This window comes from Cucumis sativus, chromosome 6, assembly GCF_000004075.3.
Source record: "Cucumis sativus cultivar 9930 chromosome 6, Cucumber_9930_V3, whole genome shotgun sequence".
NCBI classification, from domain to species: Eukaryota; Viridiplantae; Streptophyta; class Magnoliopsida; order Cucurbitales; family Cucurbitaceae; genus Cucumis; species Cucumis sativus.
Window position 1 is genome coordinate 16,918,353 of NC_026660.2, and position 16,183 is coordinate 16,934,535.

General features: G+C 33.8%; 2 protein-coding genes and 1 non-coding gene across 4 annotated transcripts; all 3 read right to left on the minus strand.

Annotated features, from left to right (window-relative positions):
* Positions 1 to 2,926: 2,926 nt before the first annotated feature.
* On the minus strand, positions 2,927 to 5,393 carry LOC101206470 (L-type lectin-domain containing receptor kinase S.6). Its single transcript, XM_011659000.2, is given in 3 exon segments — positions 2,927 to 3,539; positions 3,542 to 3,697; positions 3,700 to 5,393. Coding segments are annotated over 3 exon segments (2,082 nt in total). The 5' UTR covers positions 5,321 to 5,393; the 3' UTR covers positions 2,927 to 3,234.
* Positions 5,394 to 10,937: 5,544 nt separating this feature from the next.
* Positions 10,938 to 13,919, minus strand: LOC116404632 (protein MITOFERRINLIKE 1, chloroplastic-like). 2 transcript variants are annotated; one of them, XM_031887755.1, is made up of 2 exons: positions 12,567 to 13,916; positions 10,938 to 11,451 (listed from the first exon to the last, which is right to left on the minus strand). In XM_031887755.1, exon 1 carries the CDS (start codon positions 13,757 to 13,759, stop codon positions 12,584 to 12,586), a length of 1,176 nt encoding a protein of 391 aa, XP_031743615.1. In that variant the 5' UTR covers positions 13,760 to 13,916; the 3' UTR covers positions 10,938 to 11,451; positions 12,567 to 12,583. The 2 variants fall into 2 exon arrangements, with proteins under 2 accessions (XP_031743615.1, XP_031743616.1); XM_031887756.1 differs by lacking the exon at positions 10,938 to 11,451 and adding an exon at positions 11,837 to 12,324 and having other exon boundaries at positions 12,567 to 13,919.
* Positions 13,920 to 15,038: 1,119 nt separating this feature from the next.
* Positions 15,039 to 15,110, minus strand: TRNASTOP-UCA. Its single transcript has one exon. It is a non-coding gene; the product is annotated as a tRNA-Sec (tRNA).
* Positions 15,111 to 16,183: the final 1,073 nt, after the last annotated feature.

Here is a 16,183-nt window from a genome sequence, read left to right on the forward strand (position 1 = left end):
TTAAATATTCAAATTTTAATACTCAAATAAATTAAAAGATAATTGACAAAAGAATATGGATAAATACATATCCAACAACAAACTAATTAAACACAAAACTTACAAGTAAAAATATTATTACTTTTATAAAAATACCAAATAAAATCTACTTAGAAAATTGCATTTTTTTTTTTATCGATTTTTTTTTTATATAAATATAGATGCCGATAATAATTAAGTTGTTCACATGAAAATTAAACTTAGGTGAAATAAAAGTATGAAAATGAAGAAAATAATAATAATATTATTTAGAAAATGTTGAAAGGTAAAGGAATGCACAAGTGATGGTATTACAATTATATTATAAAGAATGAGAAAGTTGGAAATTGGAAGAAATTAGACAGATAAGGATGTTGAATTCACCAAAGTCCAGAAAGCGAAAATTGAAGACGCCGCCACAGCCGCCGAGGGCCACCAGAGCCAAGACGATTGAAGTGGAAGAACCCGATGGTTTCGGATATATGGTCGAACAACTCCTCTTCGGCAGCGGATCATCGGGTGGATCCATCACGGACCACCCTTCGTCTTCCTCCAATACCCCGCGGGATGAATATGTGCCTATGGGGATACTCTCACCAACCCCCATTTCTCTCCCGCCTGTTTCTCCAAACGATTTCACATCGACGCCGCTGGCACCCTCGACGTCAGAAGGAGAATTGAGTATTCACGATTACGGCGGCTGGGAAGAGGCGGCAACGGGAATGGTAGCTTACCCTTTTCTTGAATCCTCTTTTATTGATCCCAATAACAATAATAATGGAGGATTATCAAGTTCAAATTCAAGTTCAAGTTCAAACTCGAATTTAGAACCATTCGTATATCCTGAATCAATGTTGTATCCTCTTCCTCCCATTTTCAAGACTCCTCTACCCCCTCTTTACTATAGACCCAAATTTTGTAAACCCTAACTAATTCCATCTTTTCTTCAATTACTACTAATTAATTTTCTCTTAATTACTCAATAATTCTTGCACATTCTGTACCAATTCAAACATTCTTGGACTTGGTGTATATATCCAAAAATTGCTCTCATAATAATACCACCATATTAAACCAACTCTCTTATGATCAATTCTCTCTAATTCTATACATTTTCTTGCTTATTAACCCATATTATTTATATGAAACTTAGCTCACGGATTTGACACAATTACTATTTCTTACTAATAATTGGTCATTTGATTAAAATTGTTGATTACCTTTTCCTTTAATTGGTTTGCTATTTGATCTTTTAGTACTAATGGATCTTTTTAAATGCCCGCTAAGATAAAAATTTGGCAGATTTTAAATAAAAATAAATAGTTCTTCATGTCTTTATTTTATTAATTAGATGATGTGTTTTTAATTGATTAAAGACGTGCAAAAGATTTATGGGGTAAATATAATGTGTGTAATTATATTATTGTTTATGTAAGTAAAGTAAACACGATTAATATAACAGTTGTCAATAATATTCAAGTGATTTCAAGTAAATAATATAAAAAAGAATCTCATTGTCATTGTCATTATTTTTTTTTATTATTGATTTATAATTTGATGCTTATATTTATTTTCGGGGCTTCGATAAGGAGAAAATAATAATTTCTTGAAAAGATAAATTCTTTTAAAAGAAAGAAAAAAAAAACAATTTGTAAAATGAGTGCCAAGCAAAGAGCTAGCAATTAAAAACACAAAGTCAAAAGAGCAGCATTATCTTTTGGCATAAACTATGATTTGTTTTCAAAATTAGTCTTTGATTAATAGTAATAACATTTTAATTTATCCACAAGTGTGAGTATATATATATATATATATAAATTAACAACTGCATTATTAGAAATTTAATTTGATTTTTCTTTGGTTATTTAAGATGAATGAATTACTTCCTAGTTACCAACTAAGTATATATGAGGAAAAAAACGACATTATTAAATTGAAAAGAAGTTACATGTTAATTTATTTATGACCCGTCTTTGATGCTTACTTTATTTTAAATTAAATTTATAAATATTTTTTTTATTAAAAAATTTACAAATATGACAATTAAATTTAAAATATTATCATATATAGGAACATTCTACGAAAATTACAAACATAACTAATATAATATCCATATTACAAATTTACGATTACCCTTTATTTTATTTTTTTTTTTTTACCATTGTTTTAAAAAACAAGCTAAATTTTGTTAACAAGAAAAAAACAGTTTTAGAAAATTTGTTTTTGATTTTGAAATTTGGCTATAATAAATAAGATACAAAGAATTGAATGAAAATAGGGAACTTTGATTAATTTTAAAAAGTGAAAATCGAAATGATCCCCGAATAAGGTTTAAAATGATAAATTTTCACAAAATAACTTAATTGTATTTAAAAAGGTAAATTTAAATATTAGATAAATTGAAAATAAGAAAAGTGGTTCAAAATCATTTGGAGGTAAGAAGAGAAAGTTGGGAAGAAAGCTTTGGTTGTTTCTAGAAAATGAGAAAAGGGGGGTTTTAGGTGAAAAGGTAAAAAGAAAAAGAGAGACATAGTATTTCCACAATAATTAGAATATTGAATTAAAATTTAGAATATGATGCAAAGTCTATAAAGTTACGCATAATGATGGAATTAGATTTTGGTCCCTCCCTCTTTCTTTCTTTCTTTCTTTCTTTCTTTTTGTATGCTTTAAAGTGAGAGTGGGAGTGGGGGAGTTGTTCAATATTTTCAAAACATAGAAAAAGGGTGAAAGAAAAAAGATGAATCACTCCAAATTGCACCATTGCTTGACTTTTGAAGACTAAAAAATTTTTGCATAACTAAGTCATGGAGACGCAGTCATGACGCCTACATATCTTACCCTTAATTATTTATACCTTTCTTTCTTTTTCTTTCATTTCTAAAGTAAAAGCAAAGAGACAGAAGAGAGAAAAGAAAGAGAAGGGAGTTTGACTACTTCTAATGGTTGTGATATTGTTTTCTTTCTAATATTTCATGAATAAATTCAGTTCTAAATTTGGTGCCTACAACAAATCTAACATCATATTCATCTCTGAAACCATATTCATCTCTGAAACCATATTCATCTCTGAAACCATATCATTCTAATAACAAACAAATTCCTATTTTTTATTATTATTAAACATTGACCACACAAACCTAAACCTCGTAACTGCAGCTTCTTCATTTCCAACATTTGAACTCAGTCATTGCAATCTCCCCGACGTCGGAGCAGCTAACCAAACTCACTTTTGGGAGTCATCCACGCCGGTTCCTCGAAAGCGATATAATCCGAACAAGGATTCTCTAAGTCTTCAAAATCATCAGATAAAATAGGCCTAATACCCACCATTGGTTTTCTTAATGGCAGTACCGGAAGTGGTGCTTCCCCTCTCAGAATTCTTACTGCTTCTTTCACAGTTGGCCTCTTCTCATTATTTGGATGTACACAAAAAAGTCCCACCATTAACATTCTCTCCATTTCTACCACATCGTAATTTCCCATCAGCCTTGGATCAGCTGCTTCTATCAGGCTCCTCACTCCCATAGAACCCAAATCCAATCCACAAGCACCATCCCGCCTTCATCTACGGGCCTCTTACCCGATGCAACTTCCAGGATCACCACACCAAAGCTGTAAACATCGGTTTTCACGGTGGGAACGCCGTAGTAAAGGTATTCGGGTGCCAGATACCCATTGTTCCAGCTGGAATGGTTGCTATTCTTGTCAACGAACTGTGTTCGTACACTTCTGCTAAACCGAAATCACCGAGTTTCGCGTTCAAGTCTGCATCAAGCAGAATGTTGCAAGTTTTGACATCTCTGTGTATAATTTGTCTCTCACATTCTTCATGAAGATATGTCAATGCAGAAGCAACTCCAAGAACTATGGAAACCCTTTTCTTCCATGGAATTACAAATTGTGAATTGGGAGACGTCTCGTGAAGAAGTTTGGCAAGGCTTCCATTGGCTAAGTACTCATAAACAAGCACTAATTCATTTGCTTCACAACACCATCCATGAAGCTGAACTAAATTCTTGTGTCGTAAACATCCCACCATCGTTGCAAACTCCGTTGCGAAAGGATTGGGTAGACGGTTATTCGCCATACCTTGCTCGAAACGTTTAACAGCCACTTCTACACCTGAAGGAAGAGAACCTTTGTAAACAGTAGCAGAACCACCTTCCCCAACAACTCTGTTTTGATTAAACCCCATTGTAGCTAACTTTATTTCGCCAAGAGACAATCTTGTAGGAATTCTATTCATCTTAACAAGACAAGTTCTATCAATCTCTCTTCCTCTACACACTCTACTTCTCAACTTCTTTATCAAAGTATAACTAACAAAACCAAGTATTAAAGCACCAGAACAAGCAAATGCAGCCAAACCTCCAAATACAAGACTCATTTCGCCACTCTTCTTCCTCCGTTCACTAGCATCAACAAAACGACTGTTATCAGAATTCAAATCCTCCGACGAACACATAAAACAACCAGCTCCTTCATTAATGGTATCAACAGGACTCAAAGAAGGAAGCAACCCGAAAGTTCGGAACTGCCAACGATCAACAATGAAAAGAGCAGAGCCCTGCCCATTGGAAGCAGAGAATCCCACATACATAAACTCCTTAAATTGCTTAGAAAGATCCATCGGTGCAGCTAAAAGAGGATTCACAGGTCTCGTTTGCGAATAACCAACCCAAACCCGAATCGTTTTGGAGTCATCTCGATACTCAATCCAAGCAGTAATCTTTCTGCCATTTTTGAGAACAATGCCATGAGATCGAAAATCCACAGAGGTCAAAGAGGTGGGCGAATTGACATTGAGACCGAGATGGTTGTCATTAATGTCGCCAAGATTAGAGTCGAAGTTGGTATCGAATTCGACAGCGATGAAGGAGAAAGGGGAGCTATGAGAGGGGTTGGGAAGGGGTATATGGCTGTTGGAGAGGGTAAAAGATTCGGGATCGGAGGCAATGAGGAAGGCGAAACCATCGGGGAAAGAACAGAGAGGGGTGGGGAGGATGGAGAGGGAGAAACGAGAGGAGAAAGAAGCAGAAGAATTGGTGGAGGAATCAAGAAAGCGAACGGGATTGACGTAGACGGCAGAGCCGAAGCCGGAGGCAGAGGAAGAGGAGTTTGGAGAAAGGGAAAGGCAGTCGCGTTCTTGAGTGAGAAAAATGGCGTTGTTTCTGAGATGGGCATCACCGGAGAGGGTGATGTTCTGATTAAGGAGAAAAGAAAGGGAAAGAAAGGGGAAATGGGAGAGAAACAAGAAGAAGATCAAGATGATGATCGGAAGAGATAAGTTCATTGACATTGTAAAATAGGAAGAACAGGAATTGGGTTTTGGAATGCGAAGTTGTTACGCAGTGGTTTGTGACGGAAACAAAGAACTGTTTAAATAATACAACAAATGTCCGCCGTCCGCCGTCCGCCGCCCACCGCCACTAAGAGCGGGAAATTCATCACTTCATGTTTCATAGTATAGAAGAAGGGGAGATTTTTTGTTGGGGTCACTCAAATTCACAATCCCATTATTTGTTTCTTTTATTTTCTTTCTTTCAACTATATTATTTATTTGATTACAACACTTAAATTTCTCTAATAACTAAAATTTTATAAAACGTATCTATTATAAAATTCACAATAATAAGTAAGAATTAAAATATTTATTATATTTTAATAATATTATAAATACTCGTTTAGTTTAATCAACCCAATTTTTTTAAAATATAACCAGAACTCAACTCAATTCCAAGAAAACATAAAAAAAATTCAACTCAACCTAACCCAAAATAGAAAAAGAAAATTTCATGCAGTTCCATTCTTCACCCATTTGGGATTGACTCGTGATCTGATCAAGATGAAATTTTGACACTATGTTCTTGGCACGAGGGTCTTCATTCTAAACTATGGAGATTTCGTTTGGAGCTATCTATATTCAGGTAGACAGTTAGCTACCACATATTATGAGATCTTTCTATTTTTTTTCATTGTTATTGTCGTTTGTTGTCAGGATTACTATTCTCGAGATATTTGCTTCTAGTTGTACCCATTAAAGATTATACTGTAGATTTTGACTTTGCTCCGTGGTTTTTTACTCATCACATTGAGAGAGTTTTTCCACGTGAAATTCATTATGTCAATATTTTAATTATTTTTGTTATTATTGTTGACGAGTATGCTAACATATTCACACAAGAGTGGGATAATTGATCCAAGTTAAAGGTGTTTATCCCAACAAAGTGGTATCAGAGCCAAGTTAATTAATTGTGATTTAATTGAAATTGCCTGGTGTTGAATATGGATACTAGTTCAGATAAGATGGTTAGTCTTAATGAGTCAAATTATCAAGTATGAAAAAGAAAAATGGGAGATATATTGTATGTAAAAGATCACTTGCACCTTCGGCCAGTTTTTTCTGATAAGAAGCCTAACGAAAAAACTGATATAGAAAGTGAATTATATTATAAGAAAGTGTTGGGTTTACGAGGTTATGGGTAGAAGATAATTTTCTAAACCATATTTGTGAAGAAACTCATGCACGAACTATGTGGAATAAGATTGAATCTCTATGTGCCCTTAAAACTTGTAATAATAAAATGTTTCTGATTAAACAGGTGATGAAGTTCAAGTATCAAGATGGAGCGCCTATGTTTTATCACTTGAATACATTCCAAGATATTTTGAATAAGTTATCTAGGATGAATGTCAAGTTTAAGGATGAGATATATGGGTTATGGTTCTTGGTACATTGTCAGACTCGTGAAAAATATTTAGAACTTCCTTATCGAACTTAGCTCCAAATGGTGTACTAAGTATGGACTTAGTATAAAGTAGCGTGTTGAAAGAGAAGATGAGAAGAAAGTCTCAGAAAATTCTTCACAGCCAGATGTTCTAGTTACTAAAAAGAGAGAGAGGAGTAAAAGTAAAGGTTCGAGAGGTAATAACAAAAGCAAATGCAGGAGTGATCAGTTTGCAAATCTTGAGTGTCACTATTGCCATGAAAAAGGGCATATAAAGAAGTATTATGGAAAATGAAAAGAGACAGTAAAAATCATAAGGGCAAGAAAAACAAGAATGACAATGACGTTGGTGCATACACAATCATTGTAGCCACTTAAGATGTTTTCATCTTGTCTGATGGTGATGTTGTAAATCTTACCACATAATAGAACAGTTGAGTGATTGGTAATGGTATTTTAGTTTATGCTACTTCTAATAGGGAATTTTTTGCATCCTATACTCTTGGTGGTTTTGGCAATGTTAGGATGGACAATGATGGATCAGCAAATGCAGTTGTATCGGAGATGTATACTTAAAGAACAGAAATGGTTATAGGCTGGTTTTGAAAAATCTGAAATATATTTATGATATTCGTATGAACTTGATTTCTACAAGTAAGTTTGATGACGAAGGTTTCTGCAATACCTTCAATAATGGCATATGGAAGCTTACTAAAGGTTCTACCGTAGCAAATGGACATAAATTTTTTTCAATATACTACATGGATGCTAAAATCATGGATTCTAATATAAATAAAGTAAATGATGAAGTGAATGTTGAACTATGGAATAAGAGACTTAGTCATATGAGTGAGAAGGGTTTAAAGATTTTAACCAAGAAATATCATCTTCCTGATTTAAAGAGTGCTCGTACCTCTAAAACGATGTCCTCATTGTTTGGCAGGAAAGCAAACAAGGGTTACCTTTAAATCATCTTATCATTCAAGAAAGCGAAATGTACTAGAGTTGGTACATTCTGATGTGTGTGGTCCCATGAAAACAAAGTCACTTGGGGGTGCATCATATTTTGTGATATATATTGATGATTATTCAAGAAAAATATGGGTTTACGTCTTGAAGATTAAAGATCAAGTGTTGCAAGCATTTAAACAATTTCATGTTTTTTTATAGAGAAATTGGTGAAAAGATTAAGTGCATTAGAATTGATAATGGAGGTGAGTATTGTGAACCTTTTGATGAATATGGCAGAAATCATGACATTCAACATCAAAAGACACCTCCTAAAATCCTACAATTAAATGGGATAGCCGAAAGATTGAACAGAACATTGGTTGAGAAAGTGAGATGCTTATTATATGAGTCACGGTTGCCACAATCATTTTGGGGGAAGCATTAAATATAGTTGTACATGTTTTGAATCTCACGCCATGTGTTTCATTAAGATCAAAAGTTCCAAACAGAATATGGTCAGATAAGGATATATCTTACAATCATCTACATGTCTTTTGGCTGTAAAGCTTTTGTTCATATACCTAAAGATGAGAGATCAAAGCTTGATGCAAAACTAAATCATGTATGTTTCCTCAACTATGGCCAAGATGAGTTTGCTTATAGATTATATGATCCAATTAAGAAAAAACTCATAAGAAGTCAAGATGTTGTATTTGTTGAAGACTAAACAATAGTAGACGTGGAGAAAAAGAAAATAATTATTTCATCAATTTAGGTTGGGTAGTCATGGTTGTTCCGGTTGTCGGGTTATTTGAACATCCCTAAGTAGAACTACGATGTGAGGAAAAGAAATGAATTATTACATCAATTTTGTCGCACATTAAATCCAAAGTTTGTGATTCCATCAAGAGTAACCGTTGTAAATGATTGTTTTCAAATGTATATGAGGAACAAAAAAAAAAGTTAAAAAGTACATTAACTCGAAGTGACTAAAAAGTTTGTTTAACAACTGATACATGAACTTCTTTGCATAATATTAATTATATGGTTATAACAACTCATTTCATTGTTGATGATTAGAACTTGCACAAAAGAATTTTGTACTTTTGTCAAATAATTAATCATAAAGGAGAAACAATAGGTAGAGTCATTGAAAAGTGCTTAGAAAGCTGATACATTGACATGCTATTTACTCTAACAGTTGATAATGCGAGTTCAAATGATGTAGTCATTTCATATTTGGTTAAAAAGTTTAGAGGCATAAATGGATTGGTGTTGGATGGTGAATTTATTCAAGATAGATGTTATGCTCATATCCTTAGTTTAATTGTTACTGATGCTTTAAAATATTTGCATGTCTATATCATTCGAATTAGAAATGATTGATGCAAGTGAATATGTTAGGTCATCTCCTGCAAGATTGCAAATATTTAAAGATTTTGCTAAAGAAGATAAGATGTCAACAAAAAATTGTCTTTCTAAATGGATGTTCCAACACGATGAAATTCAACTTTTACTATGTTGGATGGAGCAATTAAGTGTCAAAAAAACATTTGAAAGATTAGAGGAACATGACCTTAGTTATTTACTAAAGGATGATATTCCTACTGCTGAAGATTGGAATAATGCAAAAGTGTTTGTAATTAAAGTTTTCTATATCTATGTTTGTGACTTCAAACATATTTCATCACGAACTTTGTTAGATCCAAAAAATAATTCTTGAATACTCATTGTACGATAATGCATTATTGAGTCAAATGACATTAAGCATGCAGACAAAGTTCAACAAGTATTGGGGTATAACTACGAGTGAGAAAACCAATTTATTATTATATGTTTATGTAGTTTTTTACCTTAATTAGTACACAATGATTTATGTGAACTATTGTTTTAATGAATTTTTGGAGAAAGATTGTACAAAAAGAAATGGACGAATAAGGTTGAAGAAGTATTTTATCAATTGTGTGATGATTATTATAAGAGAATGTCAATGTCAAAAGAAAAATATTCACAAACACAATCATCTAAATCTTTCAGCTGATTTGGCTTTCAAAGTCAAAGTCAACTATCTTATATCTCATATAGTGAATCTTATAAGGAACGTGTAACTATTCATGATAGATTTAAACAAAGCAATAAACCCGATCTAGATGATGCTAAAACAGAGGTAGCTTGTTATCTAGAGACTTGTATAAAAGATGAATACTTAGATTTGCTATATCAACCGTATCATCTAAATCAGTCTTTAGCACCGAAGAACTGGTGTTAGATTCTTTTTGAAGTCCATTAACTCCCCAAACTGTAGAGGCACTCATTTATGCTTAGAATTGGATTCAATCTAAACTTTTGGATGACATGACTGAAGAAACTGATGGAGCTAAAGAAATTTTGCGATACAACTTTTACTAGGAACGATCAAACATTTACTTTCATGTCAGATCCCACTCATAGAAGAAATGATCGAGCACATTCACTCTGCTTTCCCGTCAACAATCAAACTTCAATTAGAAACAATCGAACATTTACTTTTCCATCATATCACACTTCTAGTAGAAACAATTAGACACTTTCCTTCTACTCCGCCGTCAACGATCCAACTTCTACTAGGAAAGATCGAACATTTACTTTGTCATCAGATCCCACTTTTAGTAGGAACATTAGGTACATTCGCTATGCTTTACCGTCAACAATCCAACTTCTACTAAGAACAAGCGACCATTTACTTCGTCGTCAGATCCCACTTCTAGTAGGAACGATCGTTGCTAACTCTTCAAATGCGTGGAGCTTTATTTCCTGCACAATGTAAAAAAGTCCCTAGTACATGCTTTGGGTGCACATTTCTACGGTCGACGGTTCAGTGAGTCGTCTTTGCAATCAATGCTTAGAGCTTTCAATCGATTGATGTAGTCAATGACTGGCTCTTCTTTTCGTTTTTTTATGTTCGTAAGCTCCACCGTAGTAGCAATAGCAAGACACATCAAAACGAGCTCCATTAAATATTAAAGTATAATACTCCTAAGATACATACATGTCCATACATTACATTCTCATCACAAATATATAACATATAAAATGTATTTTTAAAAAAATATTTCAAGAGAAAAAAGAGTGAAGAATTTGCATATTACATATTATGCATGAAAGATATGAGGGGCTCTCAAGATTCACCTAAAGAATCTTTCTATATTCTAATCTATTAAATTAAAGTAATTCGGTCACTGTCAAATACAACAAAAGAAAAGAAAAGAAAAAACCCATGTTTTTCCTCATTTATTTATTTATCATGATAATATAAAAAGAGGGTAAAGGCTTACTGCAAGACACAATCACAATCTGAGATCTGATCAGACTTTTTTTTTTTCAAGGGTCAAACCATAGCTAGCAACATTCATTCAACTTGGACCTTCATGAGAGAAGGATATACTATATTATTCAACATCAATCGCATTCTGCTGTGAAACAGACTGTTCTCTGTATCAACTCAACTTCCTAGTAAATGAATACACAAAACTATTTATTATCTGCCAAGATTCAAACTTGAAACTCTCGACCAACAATTATGTAAGTAAAATTAAGCCGACAATGAAAAGAAAAATTATTTCAACATACACATGGGAGAGAAAAGTTGTTGCCGTACGTAGTAAACCTCTTAAAACTGCCTATCGCCTACCTCACTAGCTGCCTTTGAGAAGTCCATTTCAGGTCTTTCTTAGCAGTCTCTACTATCCTGAAGGGCTTTAAATGTTCATTCCTGCAGTTGTAAGAATGTACATGATCACATTTCAATAGTGAATTGGTTTGTTCTTATATTGATAGAAAAGCAGAAAGCTAGGTGTTGTGCAGTAGAACAGAAACATGGAGTTCAAAATGTTGATGACCAAGTAACATTACTACAATCCAGGGGTTTTCTTGGCTGGGAACAAAATGATCGTCAATCCTAAAATGCTATCTTCTAGTATAGCTCTATTTCTACTGCAGCAAAGTTTTGGCTTTAATGGTTTACACTGAGCACTGTTTTCACTTATTGACTTGGAAAGTAAAGTAACGCAATTTGTTATGGCGGTATCCAAAATAGCATACATTCACAATTTATACTCTTCCAGAAATCCAGGCTATCGGAGAATGAGACAGTCAAATGAAGATAATAACACCTTCCACTAAGATTCATACTTCCAACATGAAAGATGGACAATCCATAAAATGCTCTACCCCACGACTTTCACAAAAGATTTCAAACAGAGTTCACTTCTCTTCCCCTAACATAACTAAAAGATACTTCAACTTGGAGTGTACTATTGACTTCACAGAGCTCATGGATTTCTAATTAATGTATCAATGGAAAAAGGCCATTCTAACAAAAAGATATCAAGAAAAGATTATGGCATGAAATCATATCGAGAAATCATCAGATACATACATATCGCCTATTGAAAGGTAGCTCACAAGGAACAGTTCCTCTGGAGCCTATTCAGAACCTATTCAGAGCCTTAGCAACATATCTCAAAGTACAAAAACTGGTTTTAGTTTAAGAAACAGCAACCACATTTGTTTTATGTTGGATATTACAGAGTGGGGGAGCATCAGTTCCAGCTGGAGGTTTCCAAGATGGATCAGGATCTTCACCCTGTTGAATTTAATGGGATTGAATTAAAGACCTAGAAGACCTCCATTTAAGATCAAGAAATGGAGGATCGGATCATCCTTTCTACAACCGTTCCAAGTGCTTAGGGAGAAGATAAAAAAGAGAAGCTTGATTGATTATTATCAGGTTAAGCAATCTTCAGTTCCTCTATCCTAAATGAAAACATTACAAACTGCACATAATCAATAAACACTCCAAAAGGGTAAAGACATTTTTGTGGTCACCTGAGATACAATGCGAATCAAGTTGAAGCAGAAGCCAATTCTGAAGCCTCCTTCTGTCTAAGATAATGATCCAAAATAGCAAGTTTCGCAGTCTCAAAAGCGAAGTAGCCGATTGCAGCAAAGCAAGCACTGTGAAGAACTCTAGGACCCATCCCACGGGTTAATCCAATCCACCCCTCTTCCTGCAATATTTGCTTAATTGTAGCCGACACCCCACTGTACATTACAGCTGAAACTTTGTTTGCAGCCTCCCCATGAACCTGAGTCATCAACCTTGTCTTCACAACATCAAGAGGTGTTGTAAGAGTAGCCGATATAGCACCTGCCAATGCTCCACAACAAACACTCTGAATTGGTTCAAGTTTGTCACTGTTCGTCTTGCTTAAAACAGCAGCTTTCAAATACTCAAACGAAGAGTAACTCAAAACCCCAGCAGGTAAGTTCCTAAGCAATGTAGCAAAGTAACCAGCATAAAGACCCATTATACCATCTTTCTCTAAAATCTGAAGCAAAACTTCCCAAGATCTCCCTTTAGCCCCAACTTGCATTCTCTGAGTAATTAATTCCTTCGGCACCATTACAGCTGAGGAGATGATATTTCCCATAGCCCCAGCAGTTGGAGGAATAAGCAGAGAAGGATAATCAAATTTCGACAAAATCGACTTACCAAACTCACAAGTCCCAAAATAAACGGCGGAAGAAGCCGCCGAACCGACGATTACTGCCGAAATGCCGCTGTAAAAGCCGAGAATCCCTCTGGATTGAAAGGTCTTGACGACAGCGTCGAACGTGTTCTTGTAAATCTCTGAAGCCCCTTTTGTCTGTAGCCTGGTTTTAATGGTGTCAAGTGGAAGAAGACACACGTAAGTAAAGGCGCCGGCCATGGCACCACCAGCGGCGCCGACGACTGCCCGTTCGAGGACGGACAAATTCTTCATAAGGGATTGGATTTTTGGGTTGCTTTTAGAGACGGGTTTGACCCAATTGGGGGATTTGGGGGTGAAAACTTGCTCCTCTGTGGATAAGGATAATGAAGAAAACGGAAGAGGGAAGTGATTCCGATCTTTGGAGGGTTTATTTCCGGCGAAAAATGAATCAAAGTTGGAGAATAGAGTGGGGAATTCGAAGAGAGAAGGATAACAAACGGCATCCGGTGAGGGAAGGCCGAGAGCGGCGGAGAGCCTGGTTTCCATCACTCAGATTATGACTGAGCTCTCGCCGGGAAATGGAGGGTAATCGGAAAATGGAGATGGGTGAGTTATATAAAGTATAGATTAGTTAATTTAACTTTGTTGAAGGAGAGTCTCTAAGCTTGCCGCCGTGGCCGCTGGACAACCTCGCGACACATTGACCTTCTGGATCATGCGTTCATTATATTATAACAAAAATTAACCATTTGCAATTATTAAAGTAATTAAACCAGGAATCATCTACTTTCCCCGTTTCTTGGGCTGGGCTGATGCATATGGGCCCAAAATATGAACAGTCCAATTCTATTATATTGGGCCATAACATCTCTCTTTAACCACTTCGTTACTCAAAATTGGGCTGATTGAGTTTTCACAATTTTCTCTTTAAAGAAAAAAAAATTGATTTATGCCATCCTACTTTGAAATCTATTGTACTAATTTTGATCTTAAACTTTATAAACTTATCAACTTACACCCTCCTTCAAATTAATTGTTAAATTAATAAATTGTATACTATTATAATTGATTTATAACGATTTTTTTTAATGAAATCTGAACTAAGAATCCAAATTAACCAAACAAAAAGTGGTGGATAGAATAGCACAAAATGGAAAAAGTTATGAAATTGTAGAAATGAATTGATATAATAACGAGCTTAGAGTTTTTATTGAAACAACTCCAGCATTTTTTTTGTATATATTCCATTTAATAATGAACCTTTTAATTCACTATTAGGTAAAGGTGGGTAGGTTTGTTAGGAAAAACATATGAATGCAAGGTCACAAACTACACCTACAAAATGCTATTATTGATAATTAATGCAAGTTACAAATATGAAACTAAAAATATATATACAACACCAATAGATATAAGTTTAAATCTCTTATCTCTCTTGATCTCTTTTATCAATATAAAGTAAAAAATAAATAAATAAAAGCCAACTAGATTTTACAGTAGTATCATAATCAGTGGTTTCAAAATAAACACATTTAAGCACCAAACTTTATTATTAGCAAAGAGATGATTCTTTGTTGGATTTTTCCTCCAAAACAAAAGATTAAAAAAAAAAAAAAAAAAAGTAGGCATGTTATATATTAAATGAAAAGTTGGCAAATGATGTAACTAAAATTTGGTGCCTTATTTTAACAATGTCCAACTCCAAGATATTTAATTACTTTTATTAATGAATTGGGCAATTGGGCCTCTTTTTCTTGGTAACACAAACAAGGAATATATATTGATTTAGTTATTTCAGGTTCAAATTAATGAAAAAAATGGGTATTGAACCCGACGTGAATCGAACACGCAACCTTCTGATCTGAAGTCAGACGCGCTACCATTGCGGCACGGATCCACTTTTGTTTACTTCAATGCTTATAAATAAAATACTCTTTCTCTTCTCATTTTACAATTGATTTAGGTTGACACCACATATATTGATCAATTTGAGATCATTTTTAAAAATTTATTGTTAAAGACATGTATTCAAAATACTAATTTTTTTTATTATTATTTAGAATTCATCCTTTTCAAATTTATATTTCTACCTCATTAACCAAACAGACCCTTAACACAAACTCTTACTCTATTTTTATATATATAGATTAAAATTAATTAGATATTTAATTATAAATTCAATTAAGCATTACCCATTAAATCAGGCTCATAAAATATAATAAACAATAGTTAAATATATACAATTGATATATGAGAACTATATTTGGATTCACAAACGAATAAAAGAAAAACAAAAGAAATGATGTTAAAACATGTGTGAAATTGAATTTGACATTTGGAATTAATCATGGCTATATGGTCGTTGAGATAGCTTTAGAAAAAGGTTGGCCTTTTTTGCCATAATTATATGGCTATAACAAATTGGTATATTATTAGCAATGATTACAAAAATGTGCATTGACCCTAAAATGACTATAAAACTTTAGTCCCTCCCCCTCCTAAAGTATAATGTGACACTCTAAAAAGAGAGATCACAATAGGTCAAGGCATCATAGACATGCATGATGTACACACGATTTAATTTGCTCAAAAATATTACCCTTGTAAAAGATTATCCAAATAAATCATACTAAAAACCACTGTATATATATATTATTGGAGCAGTTGCAATTATACCTAAAATTTGTACCCTTGCTAATATAAGACTTTGAAATTTACAACAATTATAAAAATTGGACCTTTAAATGATAAAAATTAAACTTCAAATAAGATTTTATCATTCGAGCATTTAAATTTTAAAATTTGTATAAGTTTAAAAATTAAATTAAATTTATTAAAGAAAGTTTTAGGAAACTCTAATTTAGATAGGCGGGTACCAAAAAATAGGATTGAAGGACGAAATGGGGTCCTTTCTTTTCCTTATATGAAAGTATGCAAAAAGCTCATAAAGTAGTAAAATGGGTGAGGTTG

Excerpts from the sequence above, each read along its gene's own strand:
- LOC116404632 (XM_031887755.1), bottom strand. The coding sequence starts at position 13,759 with ATGGAAACCAGGCTCTCCGCCGCTCTCGGCCTTCCCTCACCGGATGCC.